Here is a 15,862-nt window from a genome sequence, read left to right on the forward strand (position 1 = left end):
CTTCCCCTTCCCTTCAGCCGCCCAGTTCTTTCTGCCTACAGTAGCACCTTCTGGGGGAGTCAAAGGAAACAGTGGCCAGGGACAGTGGATGCCATGTATCTGAGGAAGGCATGGGATCCACAAGGCCTGAGCACCTGAGATGTGCAGAGGGCTCTGGCAGACACTTCACACATGTAAAGACAGATAATGGCATCCCCAAAGACGAAGCCACTGGGCCCCTTCCTCTGGGGGAACCTTAGGTTGATAAGATGCACGCTGATGAGGCCAGGGGAGCAGCAGATGTATCCTTGCAGGAAAGGGCACTCCTAGCGTTCACTTGCCGAGAAACACAGGGACCCTCTCCTGGGAGATTAGAAACCCCAGGGCCTCCTAGGAGGGTGGGGTGTCAGGCAGAAGTGAGATCTGCCCGGCTGGGAGCCAGGTTGCCTGTCTCTCAAGGTGTCAGAGGGGAGCAGCCTCCACCTACAAATCCTCGGGAGCCACTCCCACCACTGCCTGCCAACCTTGGGTGGTTGTTAAGGTAAATAGTGGGTTCCTCAGACGAGGAAGCAGTGGATTCAGAATTTGAAGCCAAGTTCGTTCGAAACTCCGCACTGCCTCCATTGAGAGATTACATTGCCCGTGCGTGACCTTGGACAAATCACTTCCTCTCTGGGGTAAAACATGAAGGCTGAGCTGCATGAGTCTGCGTGTCACTCTTGAAGGGTAGACAGCCCTAATCCAAGGATTTCTTTATTAAAGGTTTATTAACCTTCCTTAATCTTTGTTGGTTCCCCTTCCTCCTCCAGAATCCCCGAGGACCTTCCCGCGAAACAGGAGAGCACCTCTCCCTCCCCGCAAAAAGAGGTCGAAATTTGACGTCACGCGGGGGGGCGGCGACCAGAACCCTGGCGCTGGTGTTCCGTCACCTACGGCCCGCCAGTGCTGACGCGTAATGGCGGGTCTGCGCCTGCGCGAGGAGAGCGAGCTCGGTGCGCTTGCGCGCTGAGCGTCTGCGAGCCCGACTTAGCCGGCTGGGGGCAGAGACACTGATCCCTGTGTGGTTCGAGTTTTGGCCACCCGGCAGATGTGAGAGGTGTCGGGAGTCCTCCCGGCAACGACGGGGCCAAGTTCAATCGCGGCCGGGACAAGAACCGAAGGCCGGGCGCAGCATGTCCCGGGTGCCGCCGTGCGGACAGTGAAGCGAGCGGGATGGGCCGGCGCCGGGCGCCAGAGCTGTACCGGGCCCCGTTCCCGTTGTACGCGCTTCAGGTCGACCCCAGCACCGGGCTGCTCATCGCTGCGGGCGGAGGAGGCGCCGCCAAGACCGGCATAAAGAATGGCGTGGTGAGAAAGCGGGGCCGCTGGGACCGGGTCACTCCACGGGCTGAAGGCGATTCCGGGAGGGTCGCAGGGTCGGGCCGCACCCCAGCTTCGGACCCTGCCCCTCCCCGGTTGAAATCCCCGGCATGCCGGATATCCCGGCGCGAATTTCAGCCGAGCAATTGATTGAGAGACTCCCGAGGTAAAGTGAAAACTGCTCTTAGCGCTGCGTTGGCGGGAACGCTTTAAACTCGACCACAGGAGCAGCTCCGGGGGTCTTATCCTGGGCTTTTCCAGGGAGGCCACAAAGACTTGTCCGTCTGCCCTCTAACGGCGGCGAGAGTGCTGCGTTTGGTCCTTAGGCTAGGTTTCTTCCTTCTAAGCGCCACCCTATTGCACTGTAAACTGGAGGCAATAACGCCAACCCTGCCAGCTGTCCAGATTTGCGGGGTTCAAAAAAAAAAAAGAAAAAGAAACAAAGGTTGGAGAAATCCTTGTGCACTAGAAAGTGCGGTAAGCAAAGGGGTAGAGCATCAGACTATAGGATGCAAGTCTGCCCTTGAGGTAAACTCCCAGCACCCCTGAACCTTGCTCATTGTGCTTCCCTTTCCCATAGCACTTTCTGCAGCTAGAGCAGATTAATGGGCGCTTGAGCGCCTCCTTGCTACACTCCCATGACACGGAGACACGGGCCACCATGAACTTGGCGCTGGCGGGTAACATCCTCGCCGCAGGGCAGGATGCCCACTGTCAGCTCCTGCGCTTCCAGACCCAGCAGCAGAAGGGCAAAAACAAGGCAGAGAAGGCAGGTGAGAAGCCCCCTCTCTAGCTTTGGAAAAGGTTACATGAGTGAGATCACTCTCATCTTGGTTTCTGTAAAAGTGGCGCTGGAAGTGGGGTTATGGTAGCAGTGCGAAGCTGGATATTGTAGAGAGGGACCTGGGATTACTATAGAAGACTGGAAAGTGACAGGCTGCTTGTGTTGCAGATTCCAAGGAGCAGGGACCTCGACAAAGAAAGGGGGTAGCCCCAGCAGAGAAGAAATCTGGAGCTGAAACCCACCAGGATGGAGTAGAACTCAAAGTAGAGAATTTGCAGGCAGTGCAGACAGACTTCAGCCCTGATCCACTGCAGAAAGTTGTGTGCTTCAACCACGATAATACCCTGCTTGCCACTGGAGGGACAGATGGCTACGTTCGTGTCTGGAAGGTGTGGTTTTGGGGGATTAGGAAGGATGAATGTCAGTAGCAGCAAGGCCAGAATTGTGAGAAACTGAACTTGGGTTCTAGGAATTTATGAGAGTGAAACCTGCGCTGCATGGCCATGAGAAGAGAGGAGGGGTGGGAATCAATGTGCTCTGCCTGGCTAATCATGGTGGTGGTTTGGCTGCAGGTACCCAACCTAGTGAAAGTGCTGGAGTTCAAAGCCCATGAAGGAGAGATTGAGGATCTAGCCTTGGGGCCTGATGGCAAGGTGAGGAGGTGAGAGGGTGGAGAAAGTATGTAATTATGCTGCGTGTTCTGTAAGTGGATCTCCTAACTGTTCATCTTGGAATCTTGATTCCTGACTAGTTGGTAACTGTGGGCTGGGACCTGAAGGCCTCCGTGTGGCAGAAGGATCAGCTGGTGACACAGCTGCACTGGCAAGAGAATGGACCCACCTTTTCTAACACGCCTTACCGCTACCAGGCCTGCAGGTGTGAAGACCCTGGCTGACCCCAGAGGGTCAGCCTCGATGTGGTGGGAGAGTGGGGAAAGACTTAGGGGAAACTGGGGAGCATCATGGCCTTGGTGGTGTTACCTCAGGCCTGACCAGGATGCAGGAGGGTACAGACTCTTGAGGAGGGTTGTGCAGGCCCCAGACGCTTAACAGCTTCTCACTTGGCTGCCAGGTTTGGGCAGGTTCCAGACCAGCCTGCTGGGCTGCGACTCTTCACAGTGCAGATTCCCCACAAGCGTCTGCGCCAGCCCCCACCCTGCTACCTCACAGCCTGGGATGGCTCCACCTTCTTGCCCCTTCGGACCAAACCCTGTGGCCATGAAGTCATCTCCTGCCTTAGTGTCAGGTATGAGATGATGCTGGCTTGGCTGGGTGTGAGGGTGGCTGGGGGAGCTTGGGAAGGAATCCTGCCTGAGTCCCTGAGGACTGTTTTTAGTGAATGAGTGTCGCTGCACAGGCCTCCAGGACAATGAGCATTTTATTGTCTGTTGCAGTGAATCGGGCACCTTCCTAGGCCTGGGCACGGTCACTGGCTCTGTTGCCATCTACATAGCTTTCTCTCTCCAGGTAACGGGTAGAGGTGGGCACAGCCCTGAGGTTTCTTTGGAGTGGGGACTCTAGGCCTGCTTGTACCCTGAGTGTGCAGGAAGGAGTCTGGCCTTCCGGTAGAGGGAAAGCCTTCTGGGGGCAGAGGGGATGTTTTCCAGAACTGTTCCCAATTGGGCCTTCCTTCACTAGTTCTCCTTCTGTCTCCAGCGCCTCTACTATGTGAGGGAGGCCCATGGCATCGTGGTGACAGATGTGGCCTTTCTACCTGAGAAAGGTCGTGGTCCAGAGCTCCTTGGGTCCCACGAAACTGCCCTTTTCTCTGTGGCTGTTGATAGCCGTTGCCAGCTGCACCTGCTGCCCTCACGGCGTGAGTCATTGGGGTGGGGGTACCACCTACCCTTTCGCTCTAGCAAAAATTTGCCCCCTGGAGAATGGGCTGCTTGCTTGTAGCCATCCCCCCTCCTTGAATGGAACCGGTTGAGGTTCTGTTCTTCAGGCTGTGAAGTCCCTTTGCCCCCTGACTACTTCCCTTACCCCCCTGCAGGGAGTGTTCCTGTGTGGCTGCTGCTGCTGCTATGTGTCGGGCTTATTGTTATGACCATCCTGCTGCTCCAGAGTGCCTTTCCAGATTTTCTTTAGCCTCCCTGCTCCCAGGGAGACTGCCACCTGGACACTGCCACCTTCTGGACCAGGGTGGAGGCCTGGACCCCGTTGCTCACTCCACCTCCACCTGGGTTTACAGCTGAGGTGGCCTTAGATGAGACTTGCTGGGTACTGCCTGCCCTTCCCAGTAAAAGCTCGGCTGTGGCCCTGTGCCACTCGAGTCCTGGGAACCCTGCATTCATCATCTGTGGATCTACCCAGGAGAGCAGTGTCTGCAGCTCCAGGCCACACCACCTGCTTCCTTCCCTCTGTCTACCAGAGGCTCCGGAGTTGAGCTTGTCCTTTCTCCAGAAATATGTGAAGATGCCCCAGAATCTGGAGGCACTGCTGTCCCTTCCTGCGAAACAATCCGTTTCTCCTCTCCTCACAACCTGTGGCCAGTTGCTCTTCACATGAGCCCCTGGCATTTGTTGGCCTGGGACTTGCTGTTAGGGAAGGAAGGGGCAAAAGGAAGACCCAGGCAGTAATGTGTGGGTTCAGCTGGGTAGCTGTAAGCCAGCCAGGCTAAATATGCAGTAAGTTCCCTAGCCTCGAGAGAAGGGAAGATGAACCTCAGTCCATTCAGCAGGAAAAGTTATATTTAATAAACAAGGGAAGACTGAACTGAGACCCCAGTGGTACTGTTGTCAGCTTTTGCCTCCCTCAGAAGGTGAGGGAGCCCTGAGGCCGAGCAGCTCTGCTGGATGCTGAAAGACAGCTTTGGCATACTGATGGAGGAGGCGGCTCATGTAGCAGTGCTGCCAGGGGAGCAGCCCCTCCAGGAAGCCGATGTGGCCACCCTGGGCAGTGACGAGCAGTGCGACATGGGGAGACTGTTGGGCAGCCTGTAAGGGGAGGGCTGGGGGGAGGGTTGGAGAGGAGGTCAGGAGAGCCCAGGCTTTCCACTTGCACCTCCTGGCCCATTGTCCTTGGGCCCTAAAGCATCCAGATTCAGGGTGCTCACCATGGACTGGGGAGAAGGGGTCATCGGCTGCGTTGAGGCAGAGCACAGGGATCTGGATGGCATCTACCTTGGTTCTTGGGCTTGCTGCCTCATAGTAGGTAACACAGTCTTGATATCCAAAGGCCACAGATGTGTAGCGCTCATCAAACTGGCGGATTGTATGGGCCTGTGGGTGGTGGAGGGCAGGATAGGCTAGGATGAAAATAGGGAATGGGAAGATACTAGAAGAACAATTTTGGGTGGAGGGGAGATGGTTGAAAGACTATACCTGTAGCACAAAGTCTACATTCACCACCTTTTCCATCACCTTTCTATTTCTGCAAAAGAGCGCTTAGAGGTTTGACTCTGCTCCTGGACCTGATCCAGAGCCCCCAGCCCGTTTTATCTTATGAGTGAAAAAACCCAGATATAGAACTGACCCAAGCACTGGGAGAACCTGGTGTCTTTGCCATCCTACTCTCTGCTTCTCCCTCCCACTTGCCAAGATCCTACCGGTCCACCATTTGGCAGAGCCCAGCAGTAAGGCGCTGATTAAAGAGCAATGAGTTGAGTGGGGTCTCCAGGGAGCGGGTGGTCTCAAAGGAATCCCAGCATGCAGATAGAGTCAGGGCTGCCACCAGTCCTGCAGCCTGCCCCATTCGTGCCAGGTGGTTCAGCACCAGTATCCTGCAGGATCAGGTCAGTGGCCATGGAAGAAGGGTTTGCATTAATGAGTGGGACAGAGGATATGGAGGAGGAAAGAAACAAAGGGAGACGGGGCATTTGGGTTAAGCCCAGGAAGACTTTACCCTCCAAGAGAGATGCCCACAGCCAGCAATGGAGCTTGGGAGTAGCGATGCTTTATGTGGTTCACGACTGTCTCCAGATCTTCAGTATTGCTGGCACAAAAGGCCCTGTGGGTCTGAGGCAAACTGGATCATTGGACAGGGAGGGAGGCCCTTGCCAGAAGGCAGAAAAATGGAAGGGAAATGGGGGAAGGATAGGTAAGTGGAGCCCCAGGGCCAAGGATCTCTCAAGGGAGTGGGTTGAAGGACTGAGGAAAGGGTACTCACCAAGAGAGCTTCCCCACGGCAGCCCCGGTTATTGAAGACGACAGCCCTGTGGCACACAGGTACACCTTAGCCCCTCCCTAGAAGCCCCTCTTTGTCAGCCTTCAGAAAGGCCCTGGTCAAAAGGTGCCTTTCATATAGCACCGTCTGAATCGACCTCCCTATTACCAGTTCTCACCCCCCAGCTCCTCTGGGCTGTGGCCTTACCTATAACCATCCCTCAAAGCTTGGTCAACTAGGTGCAATATGTATGCCTCCTGGCTATTGCCTGTGATACCGGGAAGCAGTAATACAATGGGCTGGGTGGCAGGGTCAGGGTGTTGACTGCTGTCATGCTGGCCAGCCCAGTCTAGCAGGAGCCGTCCTCCATCTGGGGTTTGGAGGACTTCACTGTGGTTTTGGAGAAAAGGGCACACAAAGATATCATTAGGAACTCCATGTACTTCCAAAGGTTTACCCCCTGCCACACCACAACTCCCATCAGCCTCACTTGAGGGCATGTGTTATGCCAAACAAGACTAACAAGGTATGATGGGGACATAAAAGATGGATTACCTCATGGTTGTGCAAAGACATAGCCCTCCATCTAGCCACTCTTTATTACCCTCAACACACCCAGGCATATGGTGCAAAGGTTACCTTCATTTTTAAAAGGTAGACAGGATTCCCCTATACTTGCAGCTTCACATTCACCCCTTTCTGTCCCTTCTTACCTGCAGTAAGGGACTAGAGGCCGAGACTGCAGTAAGACTCGGAAGATGGTTTGTAGCCGCCCCTCAAAACACCACAGCGTAGGGTAGAAAGTCTCCACAGTGATTGGACAGTGTTGCTCCAGGAAGGCCAGAAACCGGGACCCAGTCACCAGTTGAGGCCTCTGTAATCACAACACAATCGGCCTCACACCCGATGTTTGCACCAAGCCAGTGAGGCACCCAATACCAGTGACCCCTCTGCAGAGGCCAGCCTGGAGGGCACTGCTTCAGCTGCGGTGAGAAATCTAGCAAGTCATATCTGTTAATATCGTCTGCTCTAACCCAAAGAACTCCAGGAGTGTCACCCGTCCAGAACTGACCCTGAACTAGGGCTGGGTGCCGCTGCAGCTGACTGGGTGCTGAGACCCCCCCTCAGCCTATGCATGTCCCAAACCCATTTTGGAGAGAGCAGGTAATAGAAGTTGCCCAGCTGATCCCTTGCAGGAAGTGTTGGGATCCTGGACAGAGGCAGAAGAAATGCAGCACCATTCAACCTGCTACCTTTGCCTTGCAGTTGAATTATCCACACTGTCATCTTTCCAAAACTAGCTCTAGCCATGCTGGCTCCTCCTGATTTTAGCACCCCATTGTTGCATGTTCCTATTCCTTACTGTGTGCGCTCACTGTTGAAAGGCTTCTTCCTACCACAGCCCATCATTTTCTTGTGGGGCCCCTGCTGTTAGACCACACTCTGAAGGAGGAAACATCCTGATGTGAATAGATTTTCTCTTCCTTCTTGCCAGCCAGGGAGAAGGTAACAGGGATGGGCTAATAGGGACAGATGAGGTCAGAGGGCACTCAGCCCTGCTTACAGCGCCTCTGCTTGGATCTTCAGGAGAGACAGCACGTGAATGAGAGGACCTAGCCACACAGAAGGCTTATGAAGGAGTATGCCTCACAAAGCCAAAAGGCCTCAGACTCAAGGAAAAGAAACCGCATTTCTGTCAGAGGCCCTAAGGAACCCGAGGATCAGATTTTATCTTTTCTGCTGTCTCTACTCAAAAGGGGTTAGGTAAATTATGAACTAGAGAGGCCAGGTTGCTAGTGTGACTGTTGTGTGATGTGACTCACCCGTAAGACCTGAATAAGAACACCTGTCATTCGTTGTGTGCTATCTGCAGGCACCAGGCTAAGCTCAACCTTATCAGATAGGATATTTTCAGTGAAGAAACTATGACTCAGAGGTTGTTTCCCAAAGTCACATAGCAAGCAAGAGGCAAAGCGGAATTAATAATTATATTACCATTAGTACTAGTAGTAAAATTTGTTGAGTGCTCATTATGTTCCAGCATCATGCCAAGCATTTTACATGATTATATCCTGTGATCTTCACAAACAGCTCTTTGAAATAGGTGTTATCCCTCTGTGGAAACAGCTTTGATTGTTGAGTAGCTTGTCAAAGGTCACAAAGCTTGCCAAAGCTGGTTAGTGGCGGAGCTGGGATTCAAACCCAGTTCTGTCTGAGTCTAGAGCTTACGCTCTTAGTCACCATACTATATTACCTCCTAATTGCCAAGATTTTGAGTTGTTATCACTTTAGTAAATCCTTGGTCAAAAAGCTTAGCAGTGTAGAACAAAGTGCTAATACATCAGGTCACGGGTTTGATTTATGTGGGTTAATTTCATTTTAACTCTTGTGAAGTACTTCTTGACTCATTCCTGAGAATTAACTTGTAAGATGCCATTGGTCCCTGTGATTAATCAATACCAGTCCAATACCATGCTGAATAAACGCCATGTCCTCAGGGCCTCCAGAATGGCACTTCGGCATTTTAACGAGTATGGATGAGTATGTGAAAGTCAAGGAAGGGTTTGGAGTATGAAGTGGCAGAGGTCTCTGACTTTAGTGGCTGATTGCAAGCAAAGGAAAATGTTTAGTTAAGGACAGCTCTGGTCTGAAATGAATGACTTTCTAAATCAGACATATAAGGTAAAATTTATAGGGTATGGTGAGGTTTGGATTTTTAAAATTGTTTTATTAAGGCAGACTTATTTAAAAAAAATACATGTGAATGTAGAAAGCTGAGAAACTACAGAAAAGTCAAGGTAAAATTAAAATCCCTGATTGATCTTTTTAAAGGGCTTGAATCAGTAGGTTTCTTGTTAGACTCAGCTACCTAGATAGAACTGTGTTTAATGAAGATTAAAAGGTTTAGATTTTTCTAGATATGTTATGTATTTTATCTAAATTTCAATGGGAATAAAATCTCCAAGTTCATCAAAGTCAACCTCTTCAGACTTTCTCCCTTCTCTATCCATGGGAAACCTAGAACTTAAAACAGGGCTGCATAAGCAACAGCAGTTTGGGTTATCCATTAATCCTGAGCCAGGAGGGGAACCTCCGCCAGCCCGTAAGAGAAGCAAGGCCCTACTATGCCGTCGCAGTGGTGCTGGGAGTAAGCCACAAACCCGCAGGCATCTGGTTCCTTCATTTAGGACCACTAATGAGAAACTCAGCTAGGCTGCCTAAAAAGAAAAGGAAAGCATAGCGTGCTTATCTCCCTGACACCTCAGGATGCCTTCCGCCTGGCCTTTCCCCGAATGCTTGTCCACATCACAGGGAGCAGCGCCACTCCGATGACCGAAAGGCCCAGCTGGCATGGGGAGCGCACGAGATGAGGAGAACCAAGGCAGGCGAAGAACCGACTCTCCATTAGGTGATAACACCGTAGCATAGCGGAGCCTGGCTGCAGCGCGGGGCTGGGTGGTGGTGGGATTGGGGCAGCAAGTTTCACCTGGGATGGGAGGCCAAACAAGCCAGCTCCCACAAAGGGCTCGAGCCCCCGGCTGGAAGCTGCCCCCTGGACCCGAGTATCCCCGACCCGCCGGCCAGAGCTCTGGACCCGCACCCACCTGGGGCACACATGCCCAGTAGTAGCCCAAGTACAGGGCAGCGACGAGACCCAAAAGCAGAAAGAAGAGCTCTGTCCAGGTGCCATTCTGGGGGCTCAGGAAGGCGCTCAGCATACTTTGTTGCTGAGTTCCGACTCCCAAGTTCTCGATTGGCTCCAGCGCCTTGACTTTGACTAGTCGGCCCGCAGGTGCGCGCCGGACCCCACCTGTTGTTACATGTCATTGGACGGCCTGTGCAGGTCCCGCCTCCACAGACCGGTGGTTGGGGGCCCCGGCCCCGTCCACCGCCTATGATCCCGCGGCCGGCGAGGCGTGGGGCAGTCCTAGGACGGCGCGGGTGGGGACGGGCTGCGGCCGGCACCCTGCGCGGAGCTGACCCCGCTGACCTGCAAATGGCTGCCCAGCCCGCGGCCCGGATCTCGCGCCTCCTGCTTCCGCTTCGCGATCACGAGCCGGGCAGCCCTTTGCAAGGACTAACGGCCTCCTCCATGGCCGCCATCTTGGTGAGGGGCACCTCCTGCGGCTTCCTCACACTCGGCCTGGTGGGAGGACCCCAGCCCCTCAGTCCGTCACTCACAGGACACAGCCACACCGGTGGTGACGTTCTGCCCTGTCACACAGAGTACAGCCATTCACTGGAACCTTCACACTCGGGACATGGCCAATTCACGTGGTGACTGACACCCCGAAGTTCCAGTGTTCAGCCATTCATAGTGGTCCTCCCCCACTGGACACAACCGTTCACACTGTAATACCCCTCACTGTCACACAGGTTTCAGCTACTGAGTGGGTGGCGTTACAACACAGAGTCACGCACACATAGGTTAAATTCACGCACACCGTGTTACTCTGTATTATGTAATCCCTGTCAAGTAAGTACAGCAGATACTTACTCCTCACCCATTCTGTACTAAGTCCCTGAGACGCGCCAGGCTGCTGTCCCTGTCTTCCAGGGAGATGTAGAAACAACTCATCTACTAGAGCAGTGGCTCTCCGTCTTGACTAAAGATTGGAATCATCTGGGAGGTGTCAAAACTACCAGTATGCAGGCCCCACGCCTGACACAGTTGGTCTGGAGTGGAGCTTACGTATCAATATAACCTGAAAGCTCTCTGGAAGATTCAAATGTGTAGTCAGGGTTGAACCTCTGCAGTAGAGCATGGTGTTAGATAAGGGAAGGTCTAGCTGCAGTGGGAGCACTGAGGAAGGTCCCCAAACTCCATGGGATCAGCGAAAGTATACGCAGATGTTAAATAACTGTAGGGAAGGTGTTAGGAAAATTTGCCTTCATTGACTGATGTGAGCTTTTGTCTGTTAGCTTTTTGTTCCTTTGTTCCCCCACATGAGAGACTGCATGTGAGCTATTGATTAGCTTAGGGTTAAGAAAATTTCTCCCTCGTCTCTTTCCCGGCAGGAGAGATATGGGATGATGTTGCTTTCTGTCTGTTTTGCCCTCATCAGCAGATGAGGTAGAAAAAGTAAGTTATATCAGAATGATGTGACAGGCATGTTGCCAGGCTTTGGAAGGCCTTGGGCTGATGATCCCAGGCGAAAACAGTAAGTATTGTTTGTCTGAATGAACTGGCCCTTCAGCAGGATAAATAATGTTTTTATCACAGTAAGTGCCCAAACCTCCGGGAATTGGCCATTCCATGAGGGGGAGGCAGGAACAAGGAGCTTGGCTCTAAGGTACATCTAAAATATATATATATTTTACATATATATATATATACATATATATATAAAACAGACCTCAGTTGGCAGTATAATTTTGTTATTTTGTCATTTGTCATCGGTGATTCTTCATCATTCTAACATTTTGGAAACTCATATACAACATGCAGCTTACAATACCAGGAGACGCCCCGACTTCCAGCCGCAGACCTGGTGAGGTCTGGCTGGTTCCTAGCCTCTCCAGTGTTGTTCCCCACGGTTAGCCTTCTTGAGAACTGTTTAGCAGTTTGAAAACTTGTATGCAGCTTGCAGCTTACCAACATCAGGAGACACCCAAACGTCCAGCAACCACAACAACAACAGAAAAAATAGCAGCAACATTCTTGGGAACTAGCAAGCATCAGTGGGAGACTCTTCAGCTTTCCCAGCTGCAGACTTGGCAAGGTTTTGATTCCTGACCTTTCCACTGTTGTTTTTCCTACAGTTTGGTGCGCTTTTGGCATCTACTGTAATAGCTGATATCCTATAGAGTTTATTACTGCTTTTGGGTACTCTTTATTGATGTTATTTGTGTATTTAGTCAAATGATTTTTGATCAATAGTAAACATATGTTGAGATCTCTTAAACTTATATGTATGTGCACTCCTTTGACATGACATTGTGATCAATGTATATAGTTTAGTCTTAACCGCCTTTACTTTCTGTCATCAGCACATTCTTTTAAATGCCTTTGTCTTTTGCTATTGCATATTGCTAAATAAATTGATTAGCTCTTGCTAAGTAATTAATTAACCCCACTCTAGTGTGTGCTCCTCTTTCTTTTCCCCACTCGTCATTACAATAACAGTACATTTAAGGTGAAACAAACAAACAAACAAAATATGTAGGAGCTTCCCAGGCAAGAGGGAAGCCGGCAAAGAGTAGTTCCAGGAGAGGGAACAGTCTAAGGAAAAGCATGTGAACGACTTCTTAAAAGAACCAAAAGAAATTTGGTGTGGCTGGAGCATATGAGATGGTCAAGAACCAGGTTTTGAGCAGCAACATAAAGGATGGTAGAGTTTATCCTAAGAGTGGAGGAAAGCCATCAGAGAGTTTATGAACAGAGAGTTTTATGAAGTGGTGGGCTACATGATCAGAGTTGTTTTGGAAGAATTATTCAGGCTTCTTGGAGAATGGATTGGAGGAGGATGAGAATGGAAGCAGAGGGACCAATTAGGAGGCTGTCCACAGAACTTTGGCAAGGATGATGGCTGCCTGGACTGGGGGAGGAGTGAAGATCTTCGAGACAGGCTGAATTGATAGGACTTGGTGGTAGGTTGGAGATGGGAGGAGAAGGAGGAATCATGGATGACCCCCAGGTTTCTTTTTTTTTTTTCTTACATAGCCAGGCAAGAGAACACAGAGACTTTATTTCTGTGGTGAGTCTTAAAAATTACCTGCTGAACCGTATAACTCTGGATTCAATAAGCAGGTTTTGTCCCAGTAGTCTACCTGTCTATGTCTAGGTTACACCCCAAGATGCCTATTACCAACTGGTTTCACCCCCTTCAAAACACTGGTGTTGCGTACTCTAACTTTATACGAGGTCAGGGTACAAAGCAGATGGTGTTAGGTTTCTGCAGCTTCGGCGCAGTTGATCTGCTGGTGAGTGAATGGGAGGAGGCGTTCACAGCAGCGTATCCCAGACGAAGGGCCCAGCATTGCAGCACAGCCGTTCTGGAGGCTCGAAGTCTGAAATTAAGGTGCTAAGAGGGCCGTGTTCCTTTCAAAGCCAGCCTCTAAGGAAAAATCCTTCTTTGCTTCTTCCAACTTGTGGTACCTCCATGTGTTCCTTGGCTTTTGGCAGCGTAACTCCCATCTCTGCCTCTGTCCTCACATGGCCACCTTCCTTCTGTCGACCCCCAGGTTTCTGACTGCTTTTATTTTTTTAAAGATTTATTGGGGAAGGGGACAGGACTTTATTGGGGAACTGTATGTACTTCCAGGATTTTTTCCAAGTCAAGTTGTTGTTCTTTCAATTGTAGTTGTGGAGGACGCAGCTCAGCTCCAGGTCCATTTGCCGTTGTTAGTTGCAGGGGCACAGCCCACCATCACTTGCAGGAGTCAAGGAATTGAACCGGCAACCTTGTGGTTGAGAGCCCACTGGCCCATGTGGGAATTGAACCGGCAGCCTTCCTTGTTAGGAGCATGGAGCTCCAACCGCTTGAGCCCTGGGCAGGCCCCTGACTGCTTTGATTCAGAGATGCATGGTGGTGCCTGTCCCTGGGATAGGAAAACTGGGGGAGGGGAAGGTTTGAGGAGGAAGATGATGCATTCTGACTCCGACATGTAGAGGTTGGGGTGCTAGTAGATGTTCTAATTGTGTTTTCTTAGACTCTGAATTTTGGCATCCATTACTATACAGCCAAACTAATAGCCAAAGGTGTTTATATCTCCCTTGCTACCCAGAGCCCATACTCTGAGCCACCTCCTTTCTCTAACTCTCACATACCGAGTCGATATTTCCTCTGTCGTAAATCAACATAGGGCCAGGTATCAGACAACTAGGGATAGCCCTGTCCCCCAGAGTCTGCCAGAAATATTCAAACTAGCCAATCCAAAGCTGTTTACCCTGCCCTGCCTTACCTTTTCCACTTAATAAAGGCTGTGGCCTAAGCCTTCCCCTTGCTTCTTTCTGGCTTCTGACTTACACTGGCACTTCCCGCTGTGGTTCTGTGTGGTGAGCTGTGCCTCTCGTTTCTAGGGGAACTGTAACATTAAACTTTTCTTCAGTGGCGTTGCCCTCTCCATGTTGTCACTCAGTCACCTTTATAAATTAAGATCTGGACACAAATCAGTAGGCTGTTCAATTTCTGAAGTGGTCTGGGGCTTAAAGATTGGAATTTGAGATTTGGCAGTCATCAGCATTTAGATGATGTATTAGTTTGCAGGATTGCCATAACAAAGTACTACAAACTGTATCTTAACCAACAGAACTTTATTGTCTCACAATTCTGGAGACTAAAAGTCTAAGTTCAAGGTATCAGCACGGTTGGTTCCTGCTGTGAACTGGGAGGAAGAATCCATTCCACACCTCTCCTCTAGTTTCTGGTGTTTTGTTGGCAATCTTTGGTATTCCTTGGCCTGTAGAATAGAAGCTTCACCCCAATCTGCCTGCATCTTCACATGCTACTGTGTGTGTGTGTCCACATTTTTATATGGGTACCAGTCATATTATATTAGGGACCCACCGTACTTCAGTGTGACCTCTTCACTAATCATGTCTGCAACAACCCTATTTCCAAATAAGGTCACATTCTGAGATATTAGGGCTTAGGACCTCAGTATATGAAATTTTGAGGGAGGCAGTTCAACCCATAATAAAAAGTGAGGGAAGCTACATAAATAGAGGAGCACATGAGCAGATGGGGAGTGAGAAGAGAGCCCAGAGGAACTCTGGTACGTGACGAAAACTAAGAAGAAATGACTCTGTAGAGAAAACGGTGCTGCTGAGACCAGTGGGTACCGTGATCCAAGGAGGCAGTGTCCATCAGTGTCCACCACGAGGAGGATAGGATGACCTTGATGAGAGTGAGTTTGTTGTGATGGATGCTGATGGAGAGGGAGAAGATGAAGATTCCAGGGAGATAAGAAATCGTTTATTCAAAGAACTAAGTCTTTGGGCCGGTGGGTGAGGATGTAGTCCAGAGCCTCCGTGGAGGAACTGGCCACTGACAAAATTAGGTGACACTCTATTTCGACCACAAAGCTATAGCCACACACTGCAACACTTGGTGCTGGCAAATAACTGCATCCATCACCCTTGAGATGCTTTTCCCAGACAACCCCTTCCCACCACCGCTGCTGCCAGGTCTCCTACGGAGCCACTTCTCAGGGATGCACAGGCACAGCCACACAATGACAGTGTCATTGGGAACCAGCAGTCACAGCTGCCACTTGAGCATCATGAACAACTCAGGAAGAGTGCACCCAGATACCCTAACACACATACTGCTACCATCACATACCAGTCAGTCAGTCACACATTGGCCATACTTTCTCAAGCCCATACTGTCACACTGGATACACAGTCACACAAAACACCCCTTACTGTGTCACAAGTTCCCCAAACACACAGCCACAAACACCAATCACAATCACACGCGCTAACAGTAAGTTACATTCCATCTTGTAACATACATCTGGGTGCTTGCGGGCCGTGGCACCCACAGCATCACACACACACACACACACACACACACACACACACACACACACACACACACACGCAGAGACCGCGGGGAGGAGAAGCCGGGTGGAGGTTGCAGAGAGCCCGGTCCGGCGGTCAGGGCGGGGCGGCAACCCTGTCCTCTCGCTG

The 15,862-nt window shown here is 51.0% G+C and overlaps 2 protein-coding genes across 4 annotated transcripts; one reads left to right on the top strand and one right to left on the bottom strand.

Annotated features, from left to right (window-relative positions):
• The first annotated feature begins 918 nt into the window (after positions 1-918).
• Positions 919-4,847, top strand: PREB (prolactin regulatory element binding). Of its 2 annotated transcripts, XM_033124563.1 has the most exons (9): positions 921-1,326; positions 1,919-2,111; positions 2,291-2,511; positions 2,695-2,775; positions 2,874-2,998; positions 3,194-3,367; positions 3,516-3,588; positions 3,778-3,937; positions 4,115-4,847. In XM_033124563.1, the coding sequence occupies exons 1-9, from the start codon at positions 1,192-1,194 to the stop codon at positions 4,207-4,209; spliced, it is 1,257 nt and encodes a 418-aa protein (XP_032980454.1). In that variant the 5' UTR covers positions 921-1,191; the 3' UTR covers positions 4,210-4,847. The 2 variants fall into 2 exon arrangements, with proteins under 2 accessions (XP_032980455.1, XP_032980454.1); XM_033124564.1 differs by lacking the exon at positions 3,778-3,937 and having other exon boundaries at positions 919-1,326; positions 4,115-4,168.
• On the bottom strand, positions 4,830-12,092 carry ABHD1 (abhydrolase domain containing 1). 2 transcript variants are annotated; one of them, XM_033124565.1, is made up of 9 exons: positions 9,831-12,092; positions 6,939-7,099; positions 6,433-6,615; positions 6,229-6,274; positions 5,965-6,077; positions 5,669-5,842; positions 5,445-5,493; positions 5,177-5,342; positions 4,830-5,071 (listed from the first exon to the last, which is right to left on the bottom strand). In XM_033124565.1, the coding sequence occupies exons 1-9, from the start codon at positions 9,942-9,944 to the stop codon at positions 4,860-4,862; spliced, it is 1,218 nt and encodes a 405-aa protein (XP_032980456.1). In that variant the 5' UTR covers positions 9,945-12,092; the 3' UTR covers positions 4,830-4,859. The 2 variants fall into 2 exon arrangements, with proteins under 2 accessions (XP_032980456.1, XP_032980457.1); XM_033124566.1 differs by having other exon boundaries at positions 6,433-9,712.
• Positions 12,093-15,862: the final 3,770 nt, after the last annotated feature.

This window comes from Rhinolophus ferrumequinum, chromosome 13, assembly GCF_004115265.2.
Source record: "Rhinolophus ferrumequinum isolate MPI-CBG mRhiFer1 chromosome 13, mRhiFer1_v1.p, whole genome shotgun sequence".
Taxonomy (NCBI): domain Eukaryota; kingdom Metazoa; phylum Chordata; class Mammalia; order Chiroptera; family Rhinolophidae; genus Rhinolophus; species Rhinolophus ferrumequinum.